The following is an 11,062-nucleotide window of genomic DNA, read 5'->3' as shown; positions in this document are numbered from 1 at the left end:
ATCCAGTTACTTAGATTTAGCGGGCGAAATATTTTGGGTTAAAAATAGCACCGCTATAAATAAGGCGGACGGTAACTACACGTGGAACGTAACACTGCGTTCGCACGTTCTGAGTTATTGTAGGTCATTTCACCTAACGTTCATAATAAAGCGCTTTGTGGTGTCAAACAGTTCAAAATGACCAACAAATATGAAGTTCGGCATTCAGAGCAACTAGGCAGGTCGGTTGCATTCAAATATTTTTGGTATTCAAGTGATGTTTTTTTTTTAATCTCCAATATATTGTCAATTTTGATCCTTTTAGTGTTGAGTTTGTTGTCACATCCTTTGCATAAATTGCTAAAGGATTTTTGAACATTACAAAAAAAAATTATGCTAATATCACAGCAAAATAATTTTAAATGGTTATTTATAAATGTTAAGTTATTCAGTTCTTAGTGCTCAGTAGTGTGCAATCAGAGGAGCCTATCTCCTAAGCTGATGATGATTATGATGATGATGAACTCATTAAAAATGTTATAAAATAAATGCGCGCGTTAAGTCACGTCCGTACAGGTCAATCAATACCTAATACCTATAATCAAACCGCAAAGTCTGTATTCCGACGCTCCGTCCCGTGTACGCATTTATAGAGAGTCGATCTATCGACGGTTCACGCTCAAAGGGTTAAATTGGTTAAAACGCGTTCCGTGGAACTTAAGCCAAGTTTTATTTCGAATGTTCGAATTTAGTACACATTCATATTTTTAGATACTTAATAGCTGCTAAAGCTTTGAAAGCCGGAGAGACGATCCTCTCGGAGGCACCGTTTGTGGTCGGACCCAACGCAGACACATCTCTGGTATGTTTCGATTGCTACTGTCCACTCATCAGCAAGTTTAATGTATGCAAGAACTGTGCCCTTGTGCCTATTTGTCCCGGAGACGGATGTCCTGAAGCTTTTTCAAAAAGTGAGTGTCTAACTATAAGCATATATTATAACGTTACAACGAAAAATGCAGGTATGGATCATCTATATTAATATATAAATCTACAGTGGTTTTTACGGATGTTCCGTTATAACTACTGAACCGTGCATCCGAATGACTTGAAACTTGTTATTCATGTAGAAAATACATGTACTTAATGGATAGGCTAATATTTATATGAGTGTTGGACTCCCTACACCAGTTGCGGGGGCGTTAATGATGAGAATCTTTGTGGGGCCGGGAAATAATAATGTTAATTTTAAATGCCCAGCGAAGCGGACGGGTACAGCTAGTATCTTGAGAAAAGTTCTTGTAAGAATCTTTGCGTGTGCCATCGTGGCTTAAATGATAAAACGTCCGATGTACTCGTATCAAGCGATGCGACTGTGCCGGTGTTCAAATACCGCAGTCAGATATCGATTTTTTTAATGAAGTACTAAAATCAAGTTGACAATATATTAATGTTATCGTGTAAGAAAATCAAACCTGCAAATCAATTAATTTGCATAATTAATAAACAATTGGAACCTTGTGCCTCAAGTGACGGCGTCCGGTAATCCAATTTGAGACATGAGTTCTAGGTTTTTTTACAGTTCTACGGCTGTCGTACTCTTCAAACCGAAACGCATAACTGCTTCATGAGAGATATAGGTAGAGTGATTATAAAGAGCTTACTCTTAGTATAAACGATATCTTACGATATATTTATTATAGTAGCAAAATGCAAACGACATTAATTTTTTTTTCCTACCTCAGTTTGTAACCTAGGGGCTATGTCAGCGTAACCGGGTAAGAGTTTAATGGTGCTACGACATATCGTGAGCCTGTATGGGTGGGTTCCTTTGATATGTCTTATGTGGCGAAGCTATCATGCCTTCGGGTTTGAAGGGTGCGAAAGTCATTATATGATAGGTATCACTGGAGACTTGAACCTTACGTGGTGGTGTGTGGGTTGCGACAAGGACGTTGCGATTGAAATCATAATTTAGGTGCTAATTCAAATTCAAATGTTTTTTTTTTAAGAATGGCACAACAGTCTCGAATGTGAACAGTTTAAACAATTAGACAATTTTAATTGTCTCCGGCCGGCCGGCCTCAATCCTATGACAATGGTGCGAAACGTTGGATCGTTACTAGTTTTGAGGACGATTTTAAAGAGAAATGTCGAACACGATGCCTGGAATGAATTCATGCAGCTTGAAACGCATCTAGAAGCGAGACGAGGTACAGACTTGTGGGACTTTTACGAAAATACTGTGAAGGTAATAATAACTGAATGAGATCCGTGTGCTTAGTGCGAGTTTTTTAACGCTTTCGATAGCGTAAAAGTTAACCCAATTTTGTATGCAGTTGGAATAGCGCCCCTAACGGCAAACGTAGGCAAACGTTCCCATTCCATACAAATATGAGCTAACTTTAACGCTATCGGGAACGTTAAAAAAATCGCACTAAGCACACTGAACTTCTCGAAACCCATCAAGATAATTTTTGACATTAACGGGAGAATATGTTTTCGTTTTCTTTTTTTTCTGTCAGTTCATCCAATCCCTCGGCCTTCTAGAATGTGAAAATGATAAAAATTTAGTTCAAAAAATATGCGCAGCGATAGACGTGAACAGTTTTGAAGTGCGAGGGCCGTCGGTTCCTGGAATTGGCTGTGGCGAGACGTTACGAGGCGTGTACCTGCAGGCGGCTTTGCTTGCTCACGATTGTGTGGGCAACACGCACATGAGCATCGGTGATAATAACTTACTAGTGTGCCATGCGAGCGTCGATATTAACATAGGCGACATTATATATTACAATTACACGGACGCGTTAAAGGTTTGTAATTAAATAAGATATTTGTTAACCGATTTTTGTTTATTGCTTAGATGAGTGGATGAGCTCACAGCCCACCTGACGTTAAGTGGTCACCGAAATCCATAGACATACGCAACGTAAATGCTTGAGTTCTAAGGTCTCCGATTTTGCAGTACGGCTGCCCCACCCTTCAAACCGAAATTTATTACTGCTTCACGGCAGAAATAGGCAAGGTGATGGTACCTACTCGTGGGGACTCACAAGAGGTCCCAACACCAGTGCAAACGTACGTACGTATTGTCAGACTTACGATTTTAAATACAGGGTACTGATGTTAGACAACAACATTTATTGATCGGCAAGTACTTCAAGTGTACGTGCAGTCGTTGCATGGACATCACAGAAGTAGGAACGTATATGAGTTCTGCTCTGTGTCCTGAATGTAAATTCGGTTACGTCTCAAGAACGAGCCTCCAAGAATGGACCTGCAAGGACTGCGGAAAGGAATTTAAGCATTCTGACGTCGAACGCAAAGTCGCATGTTGCACAGCAAAGTTTAAAACTATAAGTGAGTTTGGTTGTTTTGAGAATTAACTATGAATATCTAAGTTATCTATATATTAATAGGTGAAGCAATTTCCCACACTTATAGAGATTAAAGAGAAGGAGTGCAGAATGTTAATATTTTTTTAAATTGTGCCTTAAATAATACATTAAATCAATAAAAAAAACATTACACACACTATCATATATTTGACGCACACACGCATCCATACTATTTATTTATTGTCAAACTTTTGTTCTTGACGCCTGTGGTCAAATTGAGAATAGATTAATTATTCTTTGTCTTTATTAATATTTTTTTATAGTGTAGTCTTGGCGAAATTTGTGATTATAGAAGTATAATAGTCTTTGTAAATAGTATCATAATAGTGTACAAACTTACAATTTCAATTAATTATAGTCGAATTTCAACTACTGCGGGACCACTAGTTCTAATTATTTACCTATGTAATGTATAATGATGTTAAAATAAATTGTAATTTACAGATAAAAATGACGAAAGAGAATTGGAAGAATATATAAGAAATGTATCATTAGTTTTGGCTCCAAATCATTATTTGCTGTTAGATGCAAAACAACGCTTAGCTGGGCTTTTAAGGGACACAATTAATAGAGAGCCTCGTCCTACTAAAAAGTTAATAAGACGAAAACTTGGATTGTGCGAGGAAATGTTACCAGTGCTGGAAAAACTTTGTCCTGGTATATCAAGGATCAAAGGTATGAGAATACTATGAAAGTCAATAACAAATTCTCTTTTACTATCTTTAATTTATGGAAATTTAAGTTCTGTTTGGTTCAGACAGTTTTTGTTATTGGGTTCGCAGTGCACATTCTACCAGAGAATTATACGAAACGTTAGCGTTAATTTGATCTAGTGATATTATAATAAACCGTAAAGAACAATAAAACCATAGATTGTGAACGGATAAAAAGCTACAATCTAATCCCATCTCAGCCATAAAAAAAGCTGATGAGATATTTGAGATCAATCTTAGAATAACATGTTGTAGATTGTATTGTAATAATAGGTAATTGTAATTATAATAATAGGTTTTTACCTGTGAACTTTCCATTTTATAATACTGGCCATTTTAAACGTTATTTATGTATGGCAGGCAATAAAAAAAAGGCAATCCCAAAAATAGAATAATTTAAATATTTTTTTTCTTGCGTTTTGTTTTCGCTACATTTGTATATTTATGGTCAATATGGACACGATAAATCGTCAATACGAGTAAATAAGGAATACGTGTTCCATCGCGGTAGTAATTCCGCAAAAACGGCTCACAACCATTTTCGTAGGTCTATAAACTTTTTTTTTTTTATTGCCTTTGTAGGCAGACGGGCATACGGCCCACCTGATGGTGAGTGGTTACCGTCGCCCATGGACTTCAGCAATGCCAAGGGCAGAGCCAAGCCGCTGCCTACCGCTTAATACTCTCCACAAGCCTCGTTTGAAGAAGGACATGTCATAGCGCTCGGCAAACACCGTGGAGGGGAGCTCATTCCATAGCCGGATGGTACGTGGCAAAAAAGATCTCTGGAAACGCACTGTGGATGACCGCAGTGGCTCCAGGTAGTATGGATGAACTCTACTCCGGTGGCGGGCGGTGCAATGGTAAAAACGAGATGCTGGTATCATCTCGAACAATTCCTCAGAGCACTCCCCATGGAACATACGGTATAAAATACAGAGGGAACCGAAGTCCCTCCGCAAACCCAGAGGCTCCAAACGATCCGAGAGAATGGGATTATCGACAATCCGAACGGCCCTCCTCTGTATGGAGTCTAATGGAAGAAGCTGGTATTTGGGAGCCCCGGCCCAGAGATGGGAGCAGTACTCCATGCGAGGCCGGACTTGTGCTTTATAAAGCAAAAGTCTTTGTCCAGGCGTGAAGTACCGCTTCGCTCTGTTGAGGACTCCCAGCATTTTGGACGCCAACTTGGCTTTGCCTTCCAAATGACTCCGAAACTGGACATCGCTCGAAATGTCGACCCCAAGTATCCCGATACTCTCGGAAGGTTGCAGGGATACTCCTTGGAATTGCGGCGCCATGACAAAGGGGTCCTTCTTCGCAGTGAACGCGCAAACTTGTGTCTTTATCGGATTGAATTGAACCAAGTTCAATTCACCCCATTCGGAGACTCGCCCCAGAGAGTTCTCCACTTCAGACACAAGTTTTGATCGTCTCTCTTGCACCACGCTCCGAGAGAGACTCTGATGGCCGATATATCGCGCATCCCCCGTGCTATCATCTGCATAGCAATGCATGCCATCAATAGACAGCATGTCATTGATATACAGGATGAAAAGCGTGGGGGAGAGCACCGAACCTTGTGGAACGCTAGCGTTAAAGGTCATGGTATCAGAACAATCACCGTCTACAACGACCGTGATGTTCCGCCCATCCAAAAAGCTAGCGATCCACTTGCAGATTTCGTAAGATGGTAACTTCGACATAAGTGCCCTATGCCAGACCCTATCGAAGGCCTTCGCGATATCAAGGCTCACAGCAAGAGCCTCGCCCTTGCTCTCCAAGGCTTCAGCCCACCTGTAAGGTATACAAGAAGATCGCCAGCTGAGCGACCGTGACGGAAACCGTACTGTCGGTCACTGATCAGCTGGCGATCTTCAAGATACTGACTTTTAAAGCCGTCAAATTGTAATTTTACGTATAACGAAATGCAAAATGCGCGCTAATTGATTGAACGAATCGCGTTGCTTTTCCCCGGTCCCCCGCCGCCCTTGTAACGGCATGAATTAATTATTGATAGGTTGGTATTACATAGTAAAAATTAAAAGCAAAAAACGTTTTATTTCAGCAATAACTTTGTATGAGATGCATACCGCAATAGTGCAGTTAGCAACGAGAATGTTTCATAGCCGTGAGATTAATGGATCTGAATACTTGGTAATGTATTTTATGATTGTAAACAGAAAGCACCTAATGAATGTGTAAAATTGTGAAAATAAATGAAACGGTTAATCGAATTGTCTTTGAGCTCCAGTGACTTAGCACCAAAAGGGCCCTGAACTCGTCTACCCATTGAGAGTAATAAAAAATGTATTTGTTGATTTTTAATTCTCAAAAATTCACGAAAAATCTACACTTCATTGATCTACATGCTGATTATTTTGATAGGTTTTAGTACACGCGTAGGTACCACCACCACTCTGCCTATTTCTGCCTTGAAGCAGTCTCGGTAGCAGCAGTTTCGGTTTGCAGCCTGCCTATTTTTGCCGCGAAGAAGTAATGTCGGTTTGAAGGGCGCATCAGCCGTTGTGCTAATAAAAGTGAGACTTTAGAACTCAAGTCTCAAGGTGGAAGGCGGCATTTACGTTGTAGATGTCTATGGGCTCCGGTAACCACTTAAAATCAGGTGGGCCATGAGCTCGTCTAGCCAACTAAGCAATAAATAAAAAAGGTGATGTCATACCGCGATTCATAGTGCTTGGTAGTTAGTTGGTAGTGGGGGAAAGGATAGAAGCTACTCATCCCAAGCAAATTCTAAAAGGGGACACAAACAATAACTACCTACCACAAAGTTAAATGTCTTCAGCTTTGCAATGCGCATAACCTCCGTTATCCATAACAAAATAAACGAAAAAAATAAAGTTTTTTTTTTAAATTTTATTGCTTCGATGGTTGGACGATTTCACAGCCCACCTGGTGTTAAGTGGTTACTGGATCCCATAGACATCTATAACGTAAATGTGCCACCCACCTTGAGATATAAGTTCTAAGGTCTTAGTATAGTTACAACGGCTACCCCACCCTTCAAACCGAAACGCATTATTGCTTCACGGCAGAAATAGGCAGGGTGGTGGTACCTACCCGTGCGGACTCGCAAGGGGTCCTACTATCAGTTGGAAAAGTTCTTCACAAAGTTTGTTTGACTGGTAACTCAGACGGCTTCTGTTGAACATAAATTTTCGTTGATTTCAATACATTAAGGCGAATTTACATTACGAAATTAGTGGCATGAAACTAATTTCGTGACATTAGTTTTACCAACAGTTTCACGTGTAATTTAAGACTTTCGTAATGCATGCATTCATTTCATGCATGCAAATTAGTTTCGTGCCATGCGCGATTTTTTGGTGAAATTAGAGTCATGCAACTAATTTCATAGTGTAGACGCGACGTGAAACTAATGTCGCGAAAGGGCCTGCGTTGTGCGGACGTGTGTATTGTTAGTGCGGACGCGCTTCAAGCCTTGAAAATGGCAAACCTACGATGGAGTACAGAAAAATAAAATAGATCTTATTAATGAATATCAGCGACAAGGGTGTCTATGGGACCCGAAACATCTACAGTAAAAAATCAAAATTATCTTCACTCATTCGAAAATAGTTTTTATAACTCTCAGGATCTTCATCTGCTAATTCAGAGACTAACTTCATTGCACCTAAATGCCTTCTTGTTGACCATCCTCGAATCTACCAACTTTTTCTTTTCTTGATAGCATTTTTTTAAGTTCATAAGTATATAAGCATTTCTTTAGCTACATTGAATATAGCAAAATATAGCTTTGATGCTGACGGCGCCATGGTTACTGCGATACTGTGGATTTCGCGACACTAATTTTTTTACGAAATTACTTTCGCATATATCGAAACTACTTTCGTGAAACTGAGCTCAGCATGCATGACACTAATTTCGTAATGTAAATCCCGCAATAATCTATGGAGCTCGTTGCTTAGATCAAAATTTGCGAAACGTAAAAGCCATAACCATAACGCATCGTATGCTAGTCTAGTGTTCGTTTGTGGCAATATTAAAATCATTTTCCGGCTTTCTAACAGCTATTTACCGTCATATTTATAGACTAAAGTTGTATGTAAAAGCTTACAATAAGAGAGAATGCTGTAACAATGCTGCAATAAGCATTATTTTTGTTTAAGAGAATGTACAATTACGTAACTAAAGGGTACTCTGTATTTTTCACAGGAGGAATTATTGAAGGCTGAATTGTATTTGAAAAAGTTATTGGAAATGTTAATTATTGAACCGGTAAAATCGCCTGAAGGCAAACTATGCGCTAAAGCTTTAGAAGATTATAGGACATTAAAAGCTGCTAAGACAAAAGTTCTAGGCGCCTTACATGTCGAAGGAAAATCTTATGATACTATGTCTGAAAAAGATGTATCTGCACTAAATAGAACGTAACCAAGTGTGAATAAATCAATGAGAATCGTAAACTATTACTTGTTTTTTTTGTCTATGTAAGGATTACCTATATTAATAGTAAATTTAATGTTCTGTTGTCCGCATTAGGAGTACACGCTGGAACTGTTTTATTATAGATGCATTGAAAAAAAAGTAAGTAGTTCGATTTTCTTGAGGTTTCTCGTTTGAAGTCGTCGTGGTCTAAAGAATAAGGTTGCCCATGTACTCGAAGCGAATAACCTAGTGTTCAAACCGCGCAGGAAGATACTAATTTCTCTAATGAAATGCGTATTTGACTTGGGTTGGGTTGGATTTTTTTATTGGGGATTGAAAATTAAATCCCCAATAAAAAAAGATATTTGCGAAATAGCTATACAGTTGAGACCTCAAGTCTCAAAGCTGGGACGGAAGCATTTACGTTGTGGTGTCTCATGTCTGGTAACCGCTTCACATAAGGTGCACTGTGACCTCGATTACTTGTCTAGCAATAATAAGAAAAAAGAAAATCGGTCACTGAGCTCTGTATGATTAACCATGTCAAAACATTATCACTTGCTATGAAAAATGGACTATTTTATCGTAAGCGACCGTCATATTGGCTAGACCCTGATACAGCATCTAGGCAATGCACTACACGAAAAGATAGCCCTAAAATCATGGCCACTGTTTGTTAGTCTAGTAGCGGTATGATGCGCGGTGATGAATTATCACAGCTTCTTATCAAATGGCACGAGTATTACTGTGGATGTGTACTCGTGCCATATGAGGAAGGAATTGTGTGAGGAACTGGCCACAATGATGGGGACACTCGCGAATTTCCGGTCATCTTGGTTAGTCGCTCTTTCCGCTGCTCCTAAACGACAACGCTCAACCTAATACGGCACAACGGTCTCTAAGTTACAAGAGCTAAGGTTAGAAGTTTTGCGTTATAGGCCATACTCATTAGACTTCTACTTTTTCACTAATTTCGGACGACTTGTTGGCAGGGAAAAAATTCAATATCCGACAGGCAGTACAAAATGCCAGATTTTATCAGTAGGGATTGAAAGATTACCACTGCGCTGGCAGAAATGCGACAATACCATGGTTATATATTTTTTTTATACATGTCGTTGTTTATGATATACAACTAATTTGTAAAAAAATAAACATTTCTCAAAAACCATCTCCATTATTTACTACCACGGTTAAACTACACAATCCACCACCATACTTTTTTATTGCTTAGATGGGTGGACTAGCTCACGGCCCACCTGGTGTTAAGTAGTTACTGGAGCCAATAGACATCTACAACGTAAATGCGCCACCCACCTTGAGGTATAAGTTCTAAGGTCTCAAGTATAGTTACAACGGCTGCCCCACCGTTCAAACCGAAACGCATTACTGCTTCACCGCAGAAATAGGCAGGCTGGTGGTACCTACCCGTGCGGACTCACAAGAGGTCCTACCACCAGTAATTACGCAAATTATAATTTTACGGGTTTAATTTTTATCACACGATGTTATTCCTTCACCGTGGAAGTCAATCGTGAACGTTTGTTGAGTTCGTATTTCATTAGAAAAATTGGTTCCCGCCTGGGATTTGAACATAGGTGCATCGCTCAACACGAATGCACCGTCTTATCCTTTAGGCCACGACGACTTCAAAATTGCAAATAGACCTATCCAATTGATATAATTGAGCACGATCCTCGTCTTCTCTCATCCAACACTTGCTAGCCACCCTGCGTAGACCGTTACTTCACCGAGCCTGAGTCCTGCACTGCATTTTCCAATTGACGAAGTCTCCATTCAAGAACACCAGTAATTCGCGGTGCTATATCGATAGCTTTGGTTTTCTGCTGGATCACCTCGTTCCGGATTCGATCCATCAGAGAAACTCCAAGTCTAACTCTCTCCTCGCTCCATAGCTCGCTGAGCGACTTCAGGTTTGTGGATCAGCCGAACTATGAGTGTCCACGTTTCGGCTCAGTATATTGTAATGACAGGCAGGACGCATTGATTGAAGTATTTCGTCTTTAGACTCTGCGTAATAGACGACAAAAAATTTCGACGTAATTTCTCATGAAGCGGCCCAGCTCAATTGTATTCTTCTGCTGGCCTTTTTGTCGAATTTGTTTTTACCAAGCTGCAATGTTTGCCCCAGGTAAACACATTTTTAAATAATTTTGAGCGAGCTGCCTCACGGCAATCGACTCCGGTTGGACATATTGGTTAAACATGATCTTGATTTTATTCAAATTCATTCGGATGCCCTTAGAAGAGTCGGCTAAGTTGTTTAGCAATTGTTACAACACGACGACGATGTCATGTGCAAATCTCAAGTGTGAAATGTATTCGCCGTTTATGTTTATTCCTTTCCAGTCCAGCGTCTTAAAAGTGTCTTCCAATACATTTGTGAACAATTTGGGGGATATAACGTCCTCTTGTCTCACTCCTTGATGTGTCCAGGCTACCGGTTTGGACGGTCATATTCGCAGCGCTTTAAATACATTTAATCACTTGGATATATTCCCAGTCTACTTGGCAACGTTGTAAGGATCCTAGAACTGACCA

The 11,062-nt window shown here is 39.8% G+C and overlaps 1 protein-coding gene across 1 annotated transcript; it reads left to right on the top strand.

Annotated features, from left to right (window-relative positions):
* Positions 1–40: 40 nt before the first annotated feature.
* On the top strand, positions 41–8,538 carry LOC114242394 (SET domain-containing protein SmydA-8). The gene is made up of 8 exons (XM_028173533.2): positions 41–221; positions 751–950; positions 1,992–2,230; positions 2,505–2,792; positions 3,096–3,339; positions 3,822–4,052; positions 6,159–6,247; positions 8,288–8,538. Exons 1-8 carry the CDS (start codon positions 178–180, stop codon positions 8,504–8,506), a joined length of 1,554 nt encoding a protein of 517 aa, XP_028029334.2. The 5' UTR covers positions 41–177; the 3' UTR covers positions 8,507–8,538.
* Positions 8,539–11,062: the final 2,524 nt, after the last annotated feature.

The sequence above is a fragment of the Bombyx mandarina genome, chromosome 03 (assembly GCF_030267445.1).
Source record: "Bombyx mandarina strain Sakado chromosome 03, ASM3026744v2".
Classification (NCBI taxonomy): Eukaryota; Metazoa; Arthropoda; class Insecta; order Lepidoptera; family Bombycidae; genus Bombyx; species Bombyx mandarina.
Note: the sequence above shows the minus strand (reverse complement) of the source record. Positions and strands in the feature narration are given on the sequence as shown.